This window comes from Engystomops pustulosus, chromosome 1 (assembly GCF_040894005.1).
Source record: "Engystomops pustulosus chromosome 1, aEngPut4.maternal, whole genome shotgun sequence".
Classification (NCBI taxonomy): domain Eukaryota; kingdom Metazoa; phylum Chordata; class Amphibia; order Anura; family Leptodactylidae; genus Engystomops; species Engystomops pustulosus.
Window position 1 is genome coordinate 80,464,153 of NC_092411.1, and position 23,963 is coordinate 80,488,115.

General features: G+C 41.5%; 1 protein-coding gene across 4 annotated transcripts in view; it reads right to left on the reverse strand.

The window, feature by feature from the left end:
• Positions 1-1,929: 1,929 nt before the first annotated feature.
• The window catches only part of PI4KA (phosphatidylinositol 4-kinase alpha), a 71,575-nt gene continuing 49,541 nt past the window's right edge, over positions 1,930-23,963 (reverse strand). For all 4 annotated transcript variants that reach the window (XM_072144713.1, XM_072144707.1, XM_072144725.1 and 1 more), the window contains 23 exons: positions 23,795-23,953; positions 23,528-23,679; positions 21,562-21,669; positions 21,305-21,432; positions 20,369-20,524; positions 20,140-20,219; positions 19,587-19,780; positions 18,256-18,346; positions 18,012-18,179; positions 17,756-17,809; positions 16,520-16,640; positions 16,135-16,264; positions 13,883-13,953; positions 12,357-12,429; positions 10,157-10,227; positions 9,954-10,060; positions 9,679-9,783; positions 9,246-9,371; positions 8,713-8,833; positions 8,138-8,297; positions 7,233-7,322; positions 7,058-7,141; positions 1,930-2,594 (listed from right to left, as the gene is read on the reverse strand). In XM_072144713.1, coding sequence (XP_072000814.1) covers positions 2,543-2,594; positions 7,058-7,141; positions 7,233-7,322; positions 8,138-8,297; positions 8,713-8,833; positions 9,246-9,371; positions 9,679-9,783; positions 9,954-10,060; positions 10,157-10,227; positions 12,357-12,429; positions 13,883-13,953; positions 16,135-16,264; positions 16,520-16,640; positions 17,756-17,809; positions 18,012-18,179; positions 18,256-18,346; positions 19,587-19,780; positions 20,140-20,219; positions 20,369-20,524; positions 21,305-21,432; positions 21,562-21,669; positions 23,528-23,679; positions 23,795-23,953 — 2,601 coding nt within the window. In that variant the 3' untranslated portion in view covers positions 1,930-2,542. The remainder of the gene's footprint in view (positions 2,595-7,057; positions 7,142-7,232; positions 7,323-8,137; positions 8,298-8,712; positions 8,834-9,245; positions 9,372-9,678; positions 9,784-9,953; positions 10,061-10,156; positions 10,228-12,356; positions 12,430-13,882; positions 13,954-16,134; positions 16,265-16,519; positions 16,641-17,755; positions 17,810-18,011; positions 18,180-18,255; positions 18,347-19,586; positions 19,781-20,139; positions 20,220-20,368; positions 20,525-21,304; positions 21,433-21,561; positions 21,670-23,527; positions 23,680-23,794; positions 23,954-23,963) is intronic.

A 23,963-nucleotide genomic window follows, 5' to 3' on the forward strand; every position in this document is an offset into this window, starting at 1 on the left:
GAACAGTCGTCATCAAGCGAGTCCTTCTAAGAACAAGAAGGAGCTGCTGATTCTTTACCCGATTCTGAAACTGGATCCGCCAACCTGGGTTTTTGGGTTCAGGATCATGGTCTCTCAACTGTGAAAATATCATTAAGGAAGACTGTAATTCCTCTCTCATGGAAATTCTCAATTCATTAAGTAAAGAGTTTTTCTCTTCCTGAAAAGTTTTAACTAGACATTCCGCACATAATGATTTGGTATTGGATTCAGCTAGCTTAGTGTCATACATAATAAATCTCCTAGATTTAGACATAGCTTTCTCCTTAGTCTTCTCCTTTTCTTTACTCTCTTTACTATCTTTATTTTCCTTATCTTCATGTTTGGCTGTCTCCTCCTAGGACCAGGAGAAAACCTATCACAATAGTATATATATCAGTGATATAACAGCCCTCCAAGATGGGGTACACTCACTGAGACCACAATAATGGGGCATGAAGACAAGTCGTCCGCCATCACAATGACAGGACACACAGTGTTATACCAGCTTGTTTAAACATTAGTGGCACTGCAGTGAACACAGTTGGGAGATTTTAGCTTATCGCCCTTCCATCGGCCAATCCGCAGACTGCCACCAAGTAATGCTTCAAGGATCCCGGCTTGCGCAAACTTTGCAGCTCTATACTGCTGTTGCGATGAATGAAACTGGATGCCATTCGAGAATCAGGTAACGCTGGTTAAGCAGCTCCAAATGAGGGTGCTTAGCCCTCAGCCAGGAATACTGGCTAAACTCTCTTGGGGATTGGTTTAGCAGCCGCAGGAGGCTGAAAGTAAGGTTAGACTGGAGGTCCTGGGCTCAGGAAGAGGGGAAGAGACTCCCCTCTAACTTGTGTTGGGGGGGTTTATCCATAAATGTTACCACCCACCCCCAAGGAAAGACACAGTCACAAGTCTGACTCTAGGTAGGGACAGCAATACACTGGCAAGAAGGCTAAAGAGGAGGGGCCTTTAAACATTTTGTAACATCCTGTTACCTCTTACCAATTGGCTGCAATGAAACAAAGAATTAAAAATTTAAAGGGGTCTGAACACTTTCTGCCCTCTGTTGAGAGAAATGTGCTACCCAGTGTCAGAAAGCTTGGTCTAAGTTGCAGCCAAAACACACAGCTAAAAACATCCAAGAATGGCTAAGAGGAAAAACATTGGACTATTCTGAAGTGGCCTTCTATGAGCTCTGACCTAAATCCTACTGAGCAATTTTGGAAGGAGCTGAAACATGCCGTCTGGAATAGGCCCCTTCAAAACCCTATACAACTGGAGCAGTTTGCTCATGAGGAGTGGTCCAAAACACCTGTTGAGAGGTGCAGAAGTAAACAGTTACAAAAATCGTTTGATTGCAGTGATAACCTCAAAAGGTTGTGCAATGGGTACCATCATTTCTGTCCAGGTCGGTTTTATTTATTCTTATTCTGCAACGTGTCTTCTGTGGCTCCTTATGCTTTTTGCTTTCAGACTGGAGTGGGCTTATATTGAACAACCCATATCTCCTGAATCCTGGCACTTAGAAGAATCTCCCCTATAATATATCAGGATTGTGTTTCTAGGTGAAGTAATGTGTGTAAGGTAGCTGCAGTAAGGAGTGTATAATAATCCATCCCTAAAAGGAATCTGTCACCAGCTTTTACACCCCTAAACTGACAGCACCCTCAGGTAGGGATCAGGATTGTAGTGTGGTGCACTATAAAACCAGAGATCCAGGCATCTTCATCTCCAGCTTGCATTCCCAACTAGGTCTTTAACCACCCTGCACAAAATGCACTATGGACCGCATTCTCTGATTGTAGGGGCTTCCTGCAATCAGACCTCTAGCAATCAATTGTCCCCTTATCCTAAGGATAAGAGTCATTAGTTGAAACCCCTTTTAATGTAGACATGGGCATAAAAACAATACTTTGTATTTTTGTGTTTTATTTAATTACATTTTACAGATTAAATACAACTCCATAAATTTTATAGACACACAAAAGGGAAAAATGACTTTCTTCATCATTCCTGCATGAAGTGGGTTCCTCATATTCGGAGGTGCAGTGCATTGTACAGTGCAGGCTAGCTTCTCTTCCTGCTAGTTATATCCCACAGAAGCACAGTATAGACGCTGCAGTACTGGGAGAAAACTTACAAAGTGCAGGAAAGCCGGCAATGCTGCTTTTTGTTAGTAAAATAATGGTTGGATTTTAGGTAATAAATATAAATATTTTCTAACCCCTTCCCTATAGTGCTGAGAACTCAGCACTAAAATATATTGCACCTTATCTCTTACATAGAGCCGTGTCATCATTCAGCCACAAAGGTAATTGGACGTAAGGAATTTAACAAGCCAGTGCTAGAATTGGCTAAATTGTCGCCACAAGGTAACCAGATTGACTCCATCACCTCCCAGGTCTCGAACTCCAAACTTTACACTCACCAAAATTACCCTTAATCTGTGGAGTTACAATGTGTGCAGAGAGACAAGACTAAAGTTCAATACAAACACAGGAAGAACGCACTGATCCATAGGAGCTCAGTAGGGGATGTCATTTTGATAGTACTGGATCATGTCATAGGTTCTGCTCCTAAAGCGGAAAAAAAACAGAGATGGTGAGCAAACCACATAGAAAAATGAATAAAACCTTGAAGTAAATGTCTTTACGGAAATCCCTCCAAACCGAACCCTTTTTCACTTTTTAATTTAATCCCTCCCATTGAAAAGCAACAACTTTATTTTTGTGATTTTAGCTGAGGGCTTGATCTTTGCAGGGCAAACTACTTCCTAATGGCACTAGGGCAATTGTGGTGCTGTAAAATAATTTACTGTATTTACTCCAGTATATGCCCAGTTTTTCAGCACAAAAAATGTGCTGAAAAACTTCACCTCGCTTATACTCGAGTCATGAGAAAAAACAAACACTGTACTCACCTTCCGACACCCCCCCCCCCAGCAGGTCCTCTTCTATACTGTAATGCTCCGACATTGGCTCCGTGTCCCCTCGCTGTCCATCGCAGGGATAGTGATGTCAGCAGCTCAGCACACACTGATGTCAGCGAGCGGCTGACGTCATGTTTTCTGAGAAGGACCGTGCGGGGACACGGAGCCGATGCCGGAGGGGGGCAGGGGTGGCCGGTTAGGTGAGTACAGTGTTTATTTTTTTCCCTACAGGAATTATATTGTGGGCAGGGGGTGGGCAGGCTAGGCACTACAGAGGGCTGGGCAGGCTACGCACTACAGGGGGCTGGGCAGGCTACACACTACAGGGGGCTGGGCAGGCTACGCACTACAGGGGGCTGGGCAGGCTACGCACTACAGTTTCAATATAGTTATACTGTTTTTGGAATGTTTTAATAACTTGAAAAAATGTAAGATTTAAAAAAGTTTGCATACCATATTTATGTTTTAGTTGTTTATTTTAATTCGTAAATTGGGAAAGGTGGTTATAAAAAATGAAGTTGGCGGTTTCTATTAAGTCGGCATCTATATGGATACTAGATGCTAAGTATGGCAGTAGACGCTGCAAAGAAGCCACGGCAATGACTCTATTTGCAAAAAAAAATAATCCCATTACCAACTCTTTGGTTTAGTTTTAACCTCTTGATGACCAGCAATGTTTTATTATGACATTCTAATGATGTCTGCTTTGGCACTGTCTAGGGCAGGGGTAGGGAACCTACGGCTCGGGAGCCAGATATGGCTCTTTTGTTGGCTGCATCTGGCTCTCAGACAGATCTTTAATAAATAGTGATGGCTGCTGTGTCTCTTAGACTGATCACTATAGCCCCGGTACCCCTGAGGACGCCACGTGTAGTGGCGAAACATGTTCGGGGGGGCTGTTTTGTACTTTTTAGATTCCGCAGTGTGTTAAGCGCCTCGCAATCTAGCGACTGCATAAGTTATATGCTTGTATGTGATGGAATGATTGGAGATTAAGCATCAGGGCAAGATATAGGAATTTTACTCCCCCTTCCCCTCTTCCCCTTAGCTGGTTGAGGCTATGTAATAGGAGTAGTGTTGGGCTTTGAATGTGCCGTACCATAGCTTACATATTGGAGGTTTGAGAGTCACACTGGAGTGAGACTACCCAGCTGAGAAACAAACTGAGGACCCGGATGGTTCATATATAGACCTCTACCTAGACCCTATTGCCACTTGCCCTATATTTATCCATCCGCTGAGCACGACTGTTTGTTAGTTTTAAATTTCACGTATAGTCAAATGATCTCTGATCCATCCCTTTACTTTTTAAGATAATTAGTAATAAAAGTAAAATTTTATGTGACAAATGGGTGGTATTGTCCGCATAGGACAAACCTTTTTCTCTGCAGGGAGTAAGTGAATATTCTTTTTTTTTGCTGTGACTGCCTATCTACTTAGGGGTATGTGCTGTGGCTACCTATCTCCTGGGAAGCATGTGCTGTGGCTACCTATTTACAGGGAGTATGTGCTGTAGCTACCTGTCTACTGGGAGGCATGTGGTGGGTGTCAGGATTTGGTGTAGTGAACCCCCTGGACCACTGCAGATGATGATGTAAGCAGACACCTGGGACCGGACTCTAAGTGGCAACCAGTCTTCACCAGAGCCCGCCGCAAAGCAGGATGGTCTTGGTGCAGCGTGGTACCACCGTCGTTCCACAGGTGCGACTTATCCACGGTGGCAGCCAAAGTCGAGGTACAGGATCACTAGGCAGTCTCATGGTCAGGGACAGGTAGACGGTCAAGGTCAGCGAAGGAGCAGAATAAGGAACAGGTCCGGGGTCACAACGGGAGGTCAACACTTGGGAATGCTGAGAGCTGCCGGTCTTCATAGGAAACGGGGACGTAAGCAGCGAGAAGCAGCAGCGCACTGGCTCATCAAATCTGCGAGTGCCAGCGCGGGAGCAGGAACGTAGAGAGGTGAGGGAGCTTGGAAAGGGGCACCGCCACGGATAGGGGCACTGGTGTGCCTGCGATCCAATGCGTAGATCGCAGGGGCACCCGTGACGCTGGGACTACCCATCTACTGGGGGGCATGTGCATATGGTACGGCTCTTACAGAATAACATTTTAAAATATGTGGCTTCATGGCTCTCTCAGCCAAAAAGGTTCCTGACCCCTGGTCTAGGGTATACCCAAACAACAGCATATGTGCTTATAAATTATTATATACATACTTTATACATCTATGCAAGTACATTTATGTAAGGGAAAGATATGTCCTAATAAGATGTTCCTCATGAATTATGCAAACGTGTGCAAATTACCCTGGGGCACTTAAGCCATTTCACCCAAGCGCCTTATGGAGCTGTGTATTTTAATCTATGTACTCCCCGCAACAGCTCTAGTGGTCCCGCCCCACACAGTGCATAGATAGTTGATGGTTGGGAGAGCAAGCGCTACAAGGGGAGTGCATACATTAAAATACGAGACTCCCTGAGGCGCTTCGGTGACGTGGCTTGAGTGCCCCAGGTTAAATTGCATAACATTTATAACTCTACATGTCTAAAGAGGTATTATTAAAAAAAAAAAAAGTCCTGAGGAACTACTTATTAGGGCATATCTACATTCAATAAACTGATGGTAGACGTCCTTTAAAACAAAATTTAAAAAATCTATTAAGTGATTTGTTAACAAAATAAAAATGCATCTATAATAAATTAAAACTGCACTGGATTCTCTAAATCTATTGATAAAATACAGGCAGTCCCCGGGTTACATACAAGATAGGGACTGTAGGTATGTACTTAAGTCGAATTTGTATGTAAGTCGGATCTGGTGTATTTTATAAAATGTACAGTAACTCCAGACAATATTTTTTTTTGTTTTATATGACAGGCAACTGTGCACAAGCATGTTAAGTTGGTTTTGATATTGCCCCTGTGACAATTGGATTTTTAAATTTTTTTTAAATCACGATACTGCTGCCATCACTAAGGACGCGGTCGCGGCTTTACAGCGCTTCTGTGCCTATACAGAAGAAGCAGCTAGTATCGCTGACTGCATCTTTAGTTACCTCCACCGAGATCGTGATACTGCTGTCATCACTAAGGACGTCCTTAGTGATGACAGCAGTATCGTGATCTCGGCGGAGGTAACTAAGGACGCGGTCGGTGATACCAGCTGCTTCTTCTGTACAGGCACAGAAGCGCTGTACAAGCCGCGACTGCGTCCTAAGTTACCTCCGCCGAGATCACGATACTGCTGCCATCACTAAGGACGTGGTAGCGGCTTTACATCGCTTCTGTGCCTATACAGAAGAAGCAGCTGGTATCGCCGACCGCATCTTTAGTTACCTCCGCCGAGATTGTGATACTGCTGTCATCACTAAGGACGTCCTTAATGATGACAGCAGTATTGTGATCTCGGCGGAGGTAACTAAGGACGCGGTCGGTGATACCAGCTGCTTCTTCTATATAGGCACAGAACTGCTGTACAAGCCGCGACTGCGTCCTTAGCTACCTCCGCCGAGATCGCGATACTGCTGTCATCACTAAGGACGTCCTTAGTGATGGCAGCAGTATCGCGATCTCGGCGAAGGTAACTAAAGACGCGGTCGGCGATACCAGCTGCTTCTTCTGTATAGGCACAGAAGCGCTGTACAAGCCGCGACCTCGTCCTTAGTTACCACCACTGAGATCGTGATACTGCTGCCATCACTAAGGACGCGATCACGGTCCTTAGTTACAGCCACCCTCCGCCGAGATCGCTGAAGTGCTTCTACAGGGCACAGAACTTAGGACAGTATCTGCGATCTGAGTTACGGGCCACTCCTAGATACAAATGGGGCTCTCAGCTGCGCATGTGCAGGCCAGGACCCCGTTCGTATCTATGGGTTGTTCGTAACTCGGAACCGCGTAAGTCGGGGACTGCCTGTATAAGGAAAAGATTATTCCAGATAAATATGATTATTAACAGTTATATACTCAAAAATAGTATAAAAAGACAAAAACAAGGCTACAGCTACTGACACGGTGATGTCCTAGAATTAAATATGTCACTACTGGCTACTTGTGCAGATATGAAACACAAAAATTAAACAATTAAGATGTGTATATATATATTACCAACCTGTTGCTTAGAAAGCAGTTCTGAATTATCTTCAGGATGAAATTTGCTGCCTCTTTCTCTGTCATATTGGGACTAAACCTGTGCCTGTGTATTAAATGCAGGTGTTTGTAAGTAACCAAGTGAGAAAGAGGAAGACTTATTGCATTTTTTAAATTATTATGCATTAGTTACTTACTTCAGCAATTTTATGGTCTGTCCACGGAAGCAAGGAAGTCCAGTGTCCAACATGAGTGTGACCAGAGATACTACAGCATCCATGTATGGCCTGTGTACAACAAAAGGAGGTGTACAACTGTATGAATAATAGCCTTATACAGAGTATTCTTTAACATTTACCATCTTGGCTCCCCCATGCAAATCGAGTAGCAAATCAGTGCATAAGCAGCTTAAAGGGGTTTGCCATTACTTTACTTAAAGGGAACCTGTCACCAGGAAGATATTTTTTTACATGATGACAGGTTCCAGTAGCCTCTGGTATGTTGATTTTAAAAAAGAACTTTGTTGGGCACCCAAATAATTTCAAGGCTTTTTAAAAGCTTATTTAACATTACCTCTCCCTGGCAGAAGCTTGTATTGAGTGCCGTAGGGGGAGAGGGAGAATAAATGTGCAGTGCAGAAGAAAAATTGCTTGTGGCAGTGAACCGACATAAGCGGGGGGAGGCTGAGGGAGGGCAATGAGTGAGGAGGAGGGATTGAGGAGAAAACAACTGTGCTATTTGAACTCCCGCCCCCCTTTCTCAAAGACTCACCACAGGTGAGTTGCCCATGTGCCTTTAGTGCCTTGTACATAATCCCTGAATGTCATTACTTTCCTAACGTGTGCAGAGCCTGAATCTTTCTTGATTTACATGCCTGAGCTCTGCTGAATAGGTGGAGCTGGAAAAACTCTGTCCATTCACATTACAACTCCCACCACTCCTCCTCCATTGGCTCAGGCAGTGTGTAGCTTACATTAAGTAGATGAAAGGGTTGCAGTGGAAGGATCGTATGAGAAGGGAAGAGCTGAATCAGCAAAGCTCCACTGCGCATGCTCAGGGACTGCCAGGCCCATAGAGAGTGGTACATTATCATAATCCTTACCGGACAGCCAGGTAGCCACGTACACACATCTCCATGAACCACTTAAAAGGAGTAGCTTCCATTTTGCGCCCCATGATCATCACCATCTCATCAGTCAACTTTATGTCAGGCTCCCAGCCTAGGTTACCCCCGGGGGAGCTCTCAAACATAAATCCAAAATCTGCAATTAGAAATGGAACAAGCAGTGAGTATTTTTGTTTGTAGACCAAAGTATAAAAAGTTACAGGTGTTCGAATGTACTGATGCTAATACATAGGTATTCAAGCATTACAAAAAGTACATATATTTGGTTTTATGCCAAATTTTAACTGTTGCAGAGAGGAGGAAGCGGTAGTACAGTAAAAATAATTTTTTTTTACATAGTGTGTGGATGGGATTTGTATAAATCCAATATAAAACACTGTTGCTTTGTAACAATTGTAATACACTTTCAATACACGCTCTTGCTACACGTCTTGTCATTTACTTATATTTGTCTTACCAGATAAATAAGAGAAATAAAAGGTTTCTTTAATGAATTCTCGGTCTGATATGATGAAGAAGAGGAGGAAGAAGTGAAACCTGATTGGACTAACCTATATGGATGATATGACCCTCCTTATCCAGCATGATGTTTCCATTGTGCCGGTCTTTTATTTGCAGCAGGAACAGTAAGAGACTGTAGGCTGCCATGCTCCGGATAAAATTATATCGAGCCTATCAAGACATAAGAACAAGACTATGTTAAATATTGATAATAAATACCATTTTAGAAACTAGAAAGAGGAAATAAATAGTTATTTTAATTAATAAATTCCTTAATTTATATAGCGACCACAGATTACGCAGCGCTGCACAGATCTTGCCAAATACATGGATGTATAAAGGGAAGATAATACTAAAAGGAAGCCACGGATTTGATTGCCATCAGATGGTAGTTTTGCCAAACCCAAATCCACAAATCCAAAAGAAGTTACATAATCCGTGTTTCCAACATGGTGAGATAGTTGTACTGGCCTCCCATCACAGATTTACTTGATCTTCTAATGTGTACAGGTTAAAAGTATGGTTCAGACATTCCTTCTTGCATCTAAATAATAAAGAAGGTGGTGGTGGGAAAATACTTTACCTTTTGGAATGCCAGAGTAGATTCATCTCCATATTGCCTAGTGAAGTAGTCATACATGCCAAAGTCTGTCTGTCGGCCTAGCTGATCTCGCGAGGTGCAGTCCGGAATACACTCGATAACACCACACTGTAACACAATCATTGTCCAACATCTATAAAAGGTTTTATATTTGATTTATTCATTTTACAGTAATAGTTCCAGCACTCTACAGGAAAGTAGCAATGCTCCACTGAGGATGGGGAATTTTGATGAGTCCAGCGGAGGTGCATCAACAAGATTGGTGGGGTTCCCTGAGGCAGGCAAACAGCACTGCTCTCCCCCCTCCAGTATTGTGTTGATTCCAGATATATCAGATCGGATGGTGATGATGAACTATTAGCCAACAAACATTAAAATGTCCTTTTAAAAAGTGTTGATGTTTATTTCTACTCACCCCAGGAGCTGTTGCCACCACTCTGTATGGAAAGACGAATAGGTCAAGTCCAACCAGTTGGAAAATGTTCTTGAATAAATCAATTATCTGTAAAGCCAGCATATCCTAGTAGGGAGAAAACAAAGTTACAGATAGCCAAAAGTATAGCTCCAAAGTAGCTAAATTGCTATAGATTCCTCATATAACATGCATGTCTCTTCCATACAAAATATCAGACCTTCCCTGGTAAAGGTTAGCACTCTATAAACTCACACATTTCAACGCTGTTAACTTACTTGTCTGCAGTCGTCTCCCACTTTGAATATGGCTGCTTGCCAGCATATCTTTTTATCCCCATCTTCTTCTTCACTTTCATCGATAGAGTCTGAGCGGCAACTGAGGCCTAAGGGTTAGAGAATTACAAAAATTGAAAGATTTCTGCAAAAGCTACACAATATTGGTAACTTTACAAAATTACTAAAAAATTTATAAAATTTACCTTCCTTCTCCAGCTCACTCACTCCACATCTCTTGACCTTGAACTTGGCTAGATATGGCGCTTTTGCCGCACTACAAGGCAAACACTTATCAAATGCTGCAGCAATGTATCCACAGCGTTTCATGTAAACATAGATGACATCCAATTTTTGTTGACCCACTAACATCTATGAAAGTCTGTGTTCTGCATGTGTGAAAAAGTGGTCCATGTTCCTTTTCCCCTCATGTGAACAAGCCCTTAAACAAGTAATATAAAGCTATACATCTCTCTTTGACATGCTGCTGATACGGTAGACAAATACAGCTTCTATGAAGGGTGTCTACCATCCCCCTTCCCTAGCGCTTGTATCCATCACCTTAGCGCTCCTCTATTTCATTACATTTATAAACCAATTTTCTTTTAAACTGATTATTCTTCTTTATAATTCAGTGTGAAGGGTTCTGTGTGGCAATGCCAATGGTTTACAAGCAACGGGGATCTTGGTAGACGCCATTTCAGGATACTTTCATATAATGAGGCTTTACTGAAGCATTTCAGTACACAAAATAACATTGTTTCACATATCAGAGCCTCTTTACATCCTTAGTATCAGTGGGAGTCCAAGGGTTGGTCCATCCACTACTTTAACTAAATTGTTCTGTTACATATTTTTAAGGAATTTTTTCCCATGCTAAAAGTGTATCTAAACATTTGGAGCAAATGAATAGAGCAGGTGCTAACAGTAAACTGTGTAATATACATCATTAGGTAAAGCAACCATTAACCCTTACCTTTCCTTAAATTAGGGCATATTTACATTTCCGTCTTGTGTGAGTCCCGTGGCATGGTCTGACATCACTGCTGATAGTGATCTATGATGTACAGAGTTGCTGCTTTTTTACTAACGCCGACAGTGTAAACGTGATTACCGCAATGGCCCTACTGTTAAGTAAAAAAGCTGAACTCCTTAGAGCATAGATTGTTGTCATGTAAAGAGTTCTGTCCCCACAAGTGATGTCATGCTGTGCCACAGGACTCTGCACGGCCCCGGATTCATGGACCGACAACGGCAGTGTCTATACAGCACACTGGAGAGGAGGGAAAGGGATGAACGCTGATCACCCCTCCCCTTTCCATAGGGTGGCAGTGTGGCACAGTACCATGGCAAAAGTCACGGTCCGGTGAGACAACATGTGCTCACCACACAGTGATTCGGGCACCATAGGCATCAATGGGGACCGATTTCTGGCAGCAAATGGTGCAGCCAGATGTCGGTCCCCATTACATTCGTGTAAATGTACCCTTACTTTATAAAATTTTGTTGCAAAACAGAAAAACACTACAGAATTGCCATCACAAATGTTGTCACAATTGAAGATAACACTTCCATAGAAAACCGATCCTTGCCTCCATTACTGACAATAGGTTGTGTCACAGCTTATCTACAACTTCACATATTAAAAGGACATCTACCACCTGGATCAAGGATAGTAAACCGACCACACAGACAATGGTGTGTACCCCTCTGGCAGGATGTGCTCTTCTTTAAGCTCCCTATGCCGTTAATAATTATGCGAATGAGCCTGAGGGGCTCCAGGCTCCATTAACATCTATGGAGCCTGAAGCCTCTCAGGCTCATTTGGATAATTTTAAAAGCATTTTTTTGTGAAAACAGGGGAATAAGAAGCTAAGCAAAGAGCAGATCCCCCAGAAGGGAAATCTACTACATGATTTAAAACACTAATCCCCGACATATCTCTATTATTGATAATCGGCAGCCTGTTTCTTATGGAAAATACTTTTATCAGTATGTAAATTAGGCTGAATGGCTCTGGGGGCCGTTACCGATGCCCCTGTGGGATCTGGCATCACGCCCCCCACTGCCTCCCAATGATGTAAATGTTCTCTTGATGCAGATTGCAAGAGGGGGTGGCAGATGGCGGGTTACAATGTATGGGGGGGGGGGGGTAATGCCGCTCTTGGACAGACTGGGACCCTAATTTACATACAGAAAAAATTATTTCTCACATGAAACAAGCCAATCATTATCGATAATAAAGCTATACTAGGGTTAAGCTTTTTAACCTCTACAAAGTACTGGTGGTAGATTTTATTTAAGACACTTATGCTTTATAACCTAATTATGCTGTATTCATTTTATAATAGTCTATAGACCAAGAGTATGAGAATAGATACACACAAAAAAAAAAAAAAGGTTCACCTTTGCATGGGAGTTCCAGATTTGTAGTCAATATCTAAAACTATAGCTTCCGGGTTACTGGGTAAGTAGCAACCTGAAAAAAGAACAAAATGAAATATCACACTATACAATGATACATCTATACAAGCACAACTACACACTCCTGTTAAATTGAAACCATAACTTAAAGAAATCTAACATTTGTTTTATGCATTGTGAAACAAACATAGCTTGTGAATGCTGTAGCTACACTGATGCAGAAACATATATTGTTTAATCCCTGAACTGAGTGGTTTTGCTCAAAAAACTATTATAAAATTCAGGGCCTTGGAAAACTGGGTGCAGACTGGCTGCCATATATAAAAGAGCTGCCTGAACTGTGCAGACAGGACTAATCAACCTGAGCTGGATGACTCAAACAGCAACAGCTGGGGGAAGGTGCAGCGATTGATTACTTCTGCCTGTCAGGGACAACGCAGTGATTACATATTCTCAGCAGGACAAGGCTGGAGGAGTGCATACTTAGGGTAAGAGGAGAGCAGCAGGCCAGCCACAGCAGCGGCAGAACCTCATAATTTTATAATTGTTTTTTCAATTTATAGCCTGCCAGCCCCTGTGGTATATAGCCTGCCAGCCCCTGTGGTATATAGCCTGCCAGCCCCTGTGGTATATAGCCTGCCAGCTCCTGTGGTATATAGCCTGCCAGCTCCTGTGGTATATAGCCTGCCAGCCCCTGTGGTATATAGCCTGCCAGCCCCTGTGGTATATAGCCTGCCAGCCCCTGTGGTATATAGCCTGCCAGCCCCTGTGGTAGATAGCCTGCCAGCCCCTGTGGTAGATAGCCTGCCAGCCCCTGTGGTAGATAGCCTGCCAGCCCCTGTGGTAGATAGCCTGCCAGCCCCTGTGGTATAGAGCCTGCCAGCCCCTGTGGTATAGAGCCTGCCAGCCCCTGTGGTATATATCATGCCCATCCCCCCATTATTCCAAGCCTGTAATTAAACAAAATAAACACTGTACTCTCCTTTCCGACGCCCCTCTTCTTGCTTCCGATGCTCCGGGGCCTCTTCAGGTCCCCGCACACAGTCGGCACACAGAATGACGTCAGCCGCTTGCCAAAGTCATTATTTGTGAGCCACCGGCATCATGATGGGACCCGAGGAGGCACCGGAGCATCAGAAGCAAGAAGAGGACCTGATGGGGCATCATAAAGGGGAGTTATTTTTTTTTTAATAGACTCGAGTACAAGCAGAGTTAGGGTTTTTTTCATCACAATTTTTGTGCTGAAAAACTTGGCTTATACTGAGTATATATGGTAGGACATAAGAAGCTAAAAGAAGAGCAGATCCTGCCCAAGGGGACACACCAGTATGACAGTTTGCTTGGTTGACAATCCTCCATGCTGGTAGTAGATGTCACTTTGGGCAGGAAAAAAAATTACTTATCGGATTATAAGAAAATAAGCATTTTTTGAAACCAAACTTTCAAAAATATTTTTTCCCCATAAAATGTTTCAATGTTTTATATACAGTGACAAGCAGGGGCCTTACCTGGCTGCACCTTTATTTCAGACAGGGCATTAAGACAAGCTTTTTTCCGTTCTTCTCCTTTAGGGTAAGGTCTGTCAAGAGAAGAGTTGATAAAAACATTATATATGTATAGAAGAAATAGGTGGGGCTTTCTAGGCTTATTGTGTGCTAAAACAAGAAAAAGGCTGTAATGATATAAAACAGCTCCATCTGTAACACATTATATATTTCATATATATCAGGAAATCAGACAAATGACACTTGGAAACCATATGGGGGACCAAGACAAATTAGTAATCCCAGCATGCATTTGAGTCAGTAGCCTTACAAGAGAGGATAGTATCTTGGAAAACATTTCCTGGATCAAAAGAACTCAATGGAAAAAGTCAGAGCTTATTCCTTAGAGTGTAATATCGTAGGGATAATTACCATAAAGCGTTTCCCCCAGATTTACACAATTTTGTGCTTGGATTCATTTCATTTGACTAATGAGTCTGGTGGGAGAAGGTGACATTGCCTCCCTGTCATATTTCCCTATACACTACCGATTAAGATATGACAATTATTACACATCAGAGCCAGGTCTTTAAGCCGAAGCAGTGATGCACATTAACATGTCAGCTCTAAGATGGCTTTCCACAAGTTTCCACTATATTTAACCACTTGACATACACTATATTCATGTTCGTATAATAAGGAAAAATGATAAATGGTAAAAATTTTCCATAAATAAAGAGAATGAAAAGTCAACATAAAGAAAGTTATGATAGAACTAGGAAACTACCCTGTTTGGCACTATAAATTCCTCCCCCCAAATTTCCTTAAAGGGGTTCTCCTCAACCAATGAGATATTGAAAAAAAAACTCCCAGAGAACTTCTTTTCTCAAATTCATAATTAAAACCCATATTGAGAGTCGAAAAAAAAATTCAGTGCAAAAAATGATCACCTTATAAGCTGCCTATGGGAAGTCTATGGAGCTAGAAAGAGAGGTGCACAGATACACTACTTTTCGTTTCATTTCAGATTGCTCAGAACTGCTTTTAAGATCTCTTTATACAGTGGTTTAAAAGTATCTCAGGTTACTGATCGCAGGATTTCCTGGCAGAAACCACGGCCACCGTATATCCATAAGTGTACTGTGCAGTATATGTTTCAAAATAGGACGCCTCTGTAAATAATAAATCACTTACGGTATTATGAAAGCCAACGGGTCCATTTAGCATATTGAGGTTTTCCTGGGACATACCGTATTTTTCGGATTATAAGGCGCACAAAAAGATCTTTTGATTTTCTCAGGCGCGCCTTATAATCCGGTACGCTTTATATATGAACCTAGACGTTTTAGCAGGCATTTATTGATGGTGCGCCTTATAATCCGAAAAATATGGTAATTGTAAACTGCATAGACAGTAATAGGCCCTTATGTCCTCCATGCTACTGCATCTTTACAGGGTATGCTACAAAGAGATTGCTGGGCTTGTAAATTTACTAGAGCCTTAAGCTGTATCTCTCCAAGTCTTATTTACATTGCCGCTGTGGGTCAGTGAACCATGCAGCGTCTGGATCGACACTTCTGTGGAAAGGACTCCTTACAGTCCCTACATCGCACTAAAGAGCAGTGCTGACACTGTAATCAAGTTTACATGATGTAATGAGTCCCTAGCAGTGGTGTCGATCCGTAACACAGGACTCCGCACAGTCATTGGTTCACAGACAACGGAAGTGCGAGCCTGCCCTTAGCTTGCTTCATCTTCTCCAACTCTCCTCTCCATAGACTTTAATGGGTAGCTGTAACCTGCTCTTTCATCCGAGCTAAAAAGCTGTCTCCTCCCTGCATATGGAATTCAACATCAAATCCAGTCTGAACATGAAACATGAGTACCTCTCCAAAATGGGACCTTAGAGGAGCTTATACAATGGTAAAAGGCTACAGGTTGCTAGCTCTATACATGTCGAGTCATCTGATACCCAGACATAAAAGATGGAACTTGAGCAGTTTATGTTCCAAAAAGTTCTGAAATCGTATATATGTTCTTATAATATTAGTAGCCCAAGCGTGTAATCTTCATGCCATGTTTTCACATATACAAAAGGGATGTAATGGCTCTTTCCAAAGCTTTGAGATGATAGCACACTGATGTAGATTAATGCTGTGGTGTTGTTCATTCAATGAGGAAGCGAAGATTCACAGGAAAGCAGACTTCAAGGATTCAAGGTTTCTCTTAGATTTATAGACAGTAGAAAGGAATATTTCCAAGAGATTAAGACTTACTTAATGAGTGCAGACACATTGGTTATTTTATTGAAAAAGTCAAACTCCCGCTGGTAGAACTCTTTGGCAGGTCCGGACAGGGATCCTGTGATTTCTTCCATGAGCTGCTCTAGCAGCTCTCCAATATCAGCTGTAAGTGAACATGACACGATACAAAAGTCTATATCACCATGACTGTCCATTGTAAGTAGTAATTTAAGTCACTGACTGCTACAGCAGAAATAAATAATTTTGCTACAAATTTGCATCAAAAAGTTTGAAATCATATAGGCAGCTATGACTATTATATGGCTGTTAGCTGTATTCAAGCATCACAACTGTATATAATAAACAGTCAGAATGGTAGAAAACATTTAGAAAATCTCTTAAGGTCAAAATTACTCACGGTCCTTCTGATGTCCTTCTTCATCTAGATAAATGTTAGTCTTCATGTTCCAGATGAACTGATGAGCCAAAAGCTGGGACTTGGCAGCTGCCCACAGAATATATTCCCGAACATAACCCATCTGTGTGTGCAAAAGACTTCATTTCACATCCAAACCATAAAAGAATTTGGATAAAAGGTATGCAAAAAAATACCTTATAAGTCAATATGACTCATAAAGAGGTCTTGGACATGACTAACAATATTACTCTAGGTGGATGGGGTGGGAGGGGATGTTTTTCCCAAATGGGGTATTGTTTGTATTGTTCTTTCTTAAAAATGGAAAATAAAGATCAATATAATTTAAAAAAAGAATATTACTCTACCTAATACAGCTGTGCACAGATGAAATTGTCTTCCTTTTCTAGAGATATATATGGCTAGGGTTAAGAACCCAGGCATCGTCATCTTTCTAGACCTTGACTTATACAGTTCCTAGCTTAAGTTTTAGCAGTTTTACCTTGAGAACCTGCATACCTTTCCCAAAGTTTGCAATGAGCCTTGAATTGCCTTTAAAGGGAACCTGTCATCAGGAGACCCATTTTTAGCACTCCCCCAGTCCCCACAGAGCATAGTAGATACACTGCCAAAGTGTTTTTGTATTAAAAATAGGTTTTACAGAAAAAAAAGATATGTCATATTGTACCTTTCATTAGCATCTGCTGTGTGACTAGGCAGTTGCCAAATGGGAGGGTCTGGAAAGGAGCAGTCCCCCCCACCCTTGGGGAACAGCTTCTCCATGTGACCTTTTCAAATATATGAAAACACCCATCACTTGGCTTAGCGACGCCCCCTCCTCCACTACAGCCAATCCTGAGTGTGGGGAGTTATTCATATATTTGAAAAGGTCACATGTTTCCCAAGGGTGGGGGGGGGGACTGCTCCTTTCCAGCTCCTCCCAAAAGGCAACTGCCTAGTCACACAGCAGATGCTAATGAAAGGTACAATATAACATATCTTTTTTTCTGTAAAACCTATTTTTTTATACAAAAACACTTTGGCAGTGTATGTACTATGCTCTGTGGGGACTAGGGGAGTGCTAAAATGGGCCTCCTGGTGACAGGTTCCCTTTAAGCCTCCCCATGTCATGTAGCAAGACTTGAAGGGAGTGTTGAAAACAATGAAAATTATGTAACATACATAAGAAAGTAAAGGATCACAGAGGCTAACTATAGGTTAACAGTAGGGAGAACTCACCTTGTCATACCTCAGAGCTTGAACAATTTGCGGAATGTAAAAAAGAATGGCATCCTGGAATTAAGAGAGACAAAAAAAAACACAAAAAAGAGCAAATTAGGAGGTCAAAGGCTAAGAGAAATCAAACAAAACATCAAGAATGCAACAACAAAAAAAAAAGACACAGGGAGAGCAAGGAGATAAAAATGGAAAAGTAAGAATCAGGTATGAAGATTATAGACACTTAACAATAACAACAGACTGGTGGAGCCATTACCGGAGGGAATGATCGCAATACTTTGACCCCATACTGGGCAGTAAGTGGATGTGGAGGGTACATGCTGGAGAAATAAGACAGTCCAGTAGGCGGGTCAGTTGGAGCCCAACAGAGAATATGGCTGAGCTCCGGGGCATCTGCATCTATTGTATGCCACGTTACCAGATACTGCAAGGAAAAAATGATCATTGATTTAAAGAAAATGCTCAGCAGTTGGCGCAGGTCTGTCCTTTCACCCTCTTACTTTAATCGCTTCTGGGATGTCACTGACAGCACCTGGATCCAGTCTCACCAGACGGGTCACTTCTCCAGCAATAGCTTCAGTGTTCTTAAACCTGCAAAGAAGAGAGCAATATTATTACCAACAATAAAGAAATAGTGACAGGGCAATAATTATATACTCCCTAGAGTCATGCAGATTTGCTTAAAAGGAACTTTTCGCCAATACACTATTTTATCACAAGTTCCAAAATCATATGTGCTTTTGTCATGTTTGTGGGATGTGTAGATAAGATTAAATAGGCATAATACAAAGTATTTGGCTCCCTGTCAACATCGCTCCTGAAAACCCTGGGGCTAGGAATCAGATTCAAAAAGACAATTCTATAAAAGACAAAATTTTTCCCTTGATTGGATTCTGTGGCTTCTTCGAATTGATTTGTGGGTGGTGGATCAGGACTACAGGATTGTCGGCTGCGACAACCATATAAGAATTTTCCTTTGAGAGTGGAGGTTGCGGTCTTCCTTCTTTGTTGCTCCTGGATCATATCAGCCGAATTCCATCCCCTCCGTGACATCAGCTCACCGCTACAAGCATTGCCGATGCTTGTACGATGAGCTGTATCCCACTGCCATGCGTGGTTTGAGCCGCGTCTTCGGTGTTTGCGTGTTGTGTGTATCTCGCTGGCTATGCTTGCAGTGGTGAGCCGACGTCGGAGAGGGGATAAAATTCAGTGTGTGGACTGTCGTGATCCAGGAATAGCCTTTTTTTTTTATTTGTATCCCAGCCCCTGGAACTTCACGGGGGACATTGGCAAAGAGCTTTAATGCCTATATTATCTACACATCCCACCAACATGACAAAATCACATATGCTTTTGTCAAGTTATGGGCTGTTGGAACATGTGATAACCATAAAATAGTGCGTTGGTGGCAGGTTCCCTTTACCACTACAAATTTGTTCTGCAATAATAAATATCTTCGTATTGCTCAAGAGCAGTGCTGGAGAACCTATGGCACGTGTGCCACAGGTGGCACCAAGAGCCTTATCTGTATAGGCACTGGGGTCTTCATACCAGTACAGTGTACACCAGACAAGACTCAAGCATCCTCCTGCAGCCCCAGGCAGATCTGGAGGGAAACTACACTAATCATTTAAATGTCCACTCCTTCACTCAACTGTATTAGTGTCCACAGGACGCCAATGCAATTGAAAGCTGTGGAAGAGCAGGGAGCTCTTTTACTACTTAAGTTGCCATGTTGCCATGGTTTTGGTCATAGTTTGGGTATTCAGTCTCTAAAAGAGTTTGAGAAATCTATTACACTCAAGTTTTCTGAGTGAGGAGGAACCATCACCTTGTAGGTAACTGAACTGCTAGATGTGGGGAAATACTCCAGGCCAGGTTAACATTGTCTTTCCATTGCTTCTCACTGAGACTGATGTATTTTGATCTCCAGTTGGCAACACTGTTCTCTCCCGTTTGATCCAGCTCTAACTCTGGAGCAGACAGAGGGTTGTACCATGTGGTCAGACGGTCAATTTCAGTGGCCTAAAAAATAATCATTAATATGATGAAAAGTTTGGAAACGGTTCGTAAGGTGTAACTTAGCTTAAATCATGCAAGTAGTAGTATATCATAGACAGTAGCACAAACGTGAAAAATAATTAAAACTTAACCTTTACTTATTTAGATATTAAAAAGATACAAAGCCCCTCAAAGATTGAATAATTTCATAAAACACCAGATTCGATGTACACTAGTTATCCCAGCATGCAGAGTACTTGGTAAACATAGTACACAGTTACAATGGAAGTTTTGTAGGTTAGATATAAGTACAATGTAGATATAAGTACAATGGGGAGTTGTCCTTGTAATAAAAGGGTTATAAAGATCATTAATACTCGTACCAAGAGGGATAAAAGCAGAGTCCTTCTTTTCATGTAGTATTTGTGCAGCTGCGTCCCCCGATTTGTCTTTTTTGTCAATCCTGAAGAAAATAACATTGAATAAAATTAAGAGTCTACAAGTAAAGAACAGAGCATTTTATAGCTGCAAATGCCATCCATGAAAACATAATTAAAAAAAAAAAGCTCAGCAACATATATGGTATTCACTAACAATTAAGAAATGTGTTACCTGATTTTTTTGAGATTGTAGACATGCCACTGGATAACGGGTATGTGTTTATCCAGCCCTGAGCCGTCTGTTGCCGAGAGCCCATTGTTACATCCAGATTACTCCGTGTCACGTCCACCATTACAGACAGGCTGTTGACTGATGGATCCTGGTTATCTATATGTAAAAAAAAAAAAAAAACACATATGGAGCTGGGGTCAAAAATGAGAAATCTAAATGTGTGAGAATTAAAGAAAAGCTACCACTACGGATTTACCTATTAAGGTAGATCTGGTGGTAGGTGCATCTAACGTATGTAAGGATAACGCTTTTTAGGTCTAATGCTTTACTCCCATCTATCTTTGCTAATCTTTAATCAGGGCAACGTGCTAATTTTCTAAAGAGGATACTGGGGCGTGGCGTAGCTGGAGCTGAGGCTACACGGACCACCATCAGAGCAGGTAACCGTGAATGGGGGACAAGGCTGACTGTTTCCTTCCATATATGAGACACCAGAAAATTGGTAGGTTGCATGACCCTCCTGATCATCAGTGGAAGTAGGTCCACAGCCTTCAGCAATTACTTTCCTGAGAGCCACCTGGGCATGTGGTCTGTCTCAGACCATGACCTAAAAGGACCATTTGATGAACCCTGTATGAAAACTTCTAACTTTTATCCTTGTGTCTTGCAGAGTCAGATTTCTATGGAAATTCAGGCAATGCTCACAGGACGAGAAGGAGATTGAAGCCAACATCAAAGGTCATATCCTGTTTTTTGACCACTAGTTATAACTTTGGAAATTTTCCTTTGTCATAGCCCTGTGATGTGGGTTTTGGGCCAAGATGTATTTTAAATGTTATATATATAACATACTGACAAACATGTATTACATCGTTTGCTCCAGTAGAAGTAACATGCAATAAGCAAACTAATATTTTCAGTATCGGAGAATCTTACCTGGAGGAACCAGCTGATTGGCTGTAAGATACTTCTTGTCGGAGAACATGGCTGTCCAAAACTTTATTAGAATGGTTATATCTTCCCGGAGCTGCTTCTCTGCTTGTGTTGGAAATTTAGGAGGAGAACTATGCAAACACAAAGAATACAAGATTTTGCTATGTTTATTTAGAAAAATTCTGTGGGGAACCACTATCACTATACAAACAAAACAACCAAATCCCTGCCAAAAAGAGGAAATTTATTCAAGACTGTACCTGAAGTAATCAAATGCTGTTGAGTAGATTTTTTCTCTAAGAACATTCCGTATGGTGGCATTAGGAACCACATCTGCATGTAGTAAGGACAGTCCTAGAATCAGCAGCCTGCGGCAAAGAGGGAACACCAGATGCACAGGTCAGTAAGCAGAAAATGAAAGGCATGTCGAATGTGAATCAAACTCTGATGGGACCTTGCCTATTAGCACAGTTGTTAAACCGTCTCAAGGACAGTTGGGGGAGGTTGTTCTTTATGCAAAAATAGAAATAATTGGGGCTACTCAACAAACACTTCCCACCTGCAGATGATTTCTGAAAGCTGTGCTGTTGGGTAATTTAGAGTATCACTAACCAAGAAAAAATAGAAAATTCCAAAAAGTATCCAAAGCACCAGTGTTCAGCACATCCTATTGGAGCTATATACAATATGAGGAAAGATATGTCTAATAAACTTTATCTTTAATACAAATCATAAAAAACAAACAAAACCAGTATATGTAGCTACATACAGATGATAAATTAATTGCCCAATCAACAATAAAAAGGAATATGCAGTCTAAAATATTACTTATGAGAAGTTATTCCGTTATAGGTAACTGTTCACATTCCAACCATCAAAAATTCATAGCGTTTTTAAAAGTCACATAACATTTCTTTTAAAATAAAATGAACAACGTTCTCCTCTTATTGCACTGATAGTGTTTTCAAGTACAGGCGGTCCCCTACTTAACACTCGACTTACATACGACCCCTAGTTACAAACGGAGCACTGGATATTGGTAATTTATTGTGCTTTAGCCTTACACTACAATAATCAGCTATAACAGTTATCACAGGTGTCTGTAATGAAGCTTTAGTGTTAATCCTGATTCTTATGACAACCCAACATTTTTAAAATCCAATTGTCACAGAGACCAAAAAGGTTCTGGCTGGGAATACAATGATAAAATATACAGTTCCGACTTACATACAAATTCAACTTAAGAACAAACCTACAGACCCTATCTTGTATGTAACCCGGGGACTGCCTGTAATTTGCACTCTGGATAATGTATTCACACTTGTAATAAAACGTTCCTGTGAGAAGTGTCATAACACGTTTTTTTTACTTTTTGAAAAAATGTTATAGTGTGCAATCTGCACTTTCAACAGATGAATTGCAACCTCGGGTTGTAAAAAATGTCCTGTATAGTTCCCCGATAGAGTTTAGCACTGTGGTAGGAACAGATATTTACTTAATATTCTGTTGTTGAGATATCATGCAATATGTTGTTGTATGTAGTTAGTATGTAGTCCACACCACAATATCAGTGATACATTCTCATATCTTATGTCAGCAACATATTTCTTTTAGTTGCAACAATGAAAAAATGAGGATGAAATGTGGTAACGTTACTCACGACCCCTGCTAAACGTGTATCTCCTTCGCGTTGTGTCCGCTTGACTGCGCATGCGTGGAAGCCGATTAAATGGTTATGGAGCTCCATTTCTTATAACGTGTAGTTTCTGCTGAGAGTAATTCCAACTCAACAGCTCTCCCGGTTTGTTTTGGAGATCACAATGTGTTTCCTCTTTTCAAAGAGATTCTTTTTCTATGAAACACAGGTGCTGTGCATGGGGAATAAAAGACGTGCACTTGCTGCACTTGACGTTCTCCCTCCTTCCTCAATGGCTCTATATTTTAGACTGCATATTCCTTTTTATTGTTGATTGGGCAATTAATTTATCATCTGTATGTAGCTACATATACTGGTTTTGTTTATGTTTTTTATGATTTGTATTAAAGATAAAGTATTTTAGACATATCTTTCCTCATATTGTATATAGCTCCAATAGGATGTGCTGAACGCTGGTGCTTTGGATACTTTTTGGAATTTTCAGGTTGTTCTTTATGTTTTTGAATGATTTCACAAACTGCAAAATGTTAATATATTGAATTTGATTTTAAAAAGATCTCGGCACCTACTTAAAACGTGGTCCAATAGCTGCCACGTGTCGATTTAGATTTCCTTTCCCCCCTCCAATATTTAGAGACAGGGAGCGCTGCAGGAGACTGGAGAATATCTCCACCTGATCAGAGCTGCAATACTTGGCGATTTCAAACCTCTGCATCAAAAACTAAGATGGGGTAAAAAAATAAATAAAACAAAAGCATTATTAAAAGCTGACCAAATAGTGATGGATTACAATAATATATCGTAAAACAAATTATTGCAAAATTTTTCTCACTCACATCAATCCATATGTAATGGGGGTTCACCTCTGGGGGACATGGTTGAGGTTGGCTTTGCTCTGAGGCAGCCAAGGGGTCTGCTTCCTTCTGCTCAGGTGAGAAGAGCCCCAGCTTCTGCTCCACTGTCATTTGCCAAGCACCAGCCATCTCACGCATGAACTGAGAAAAT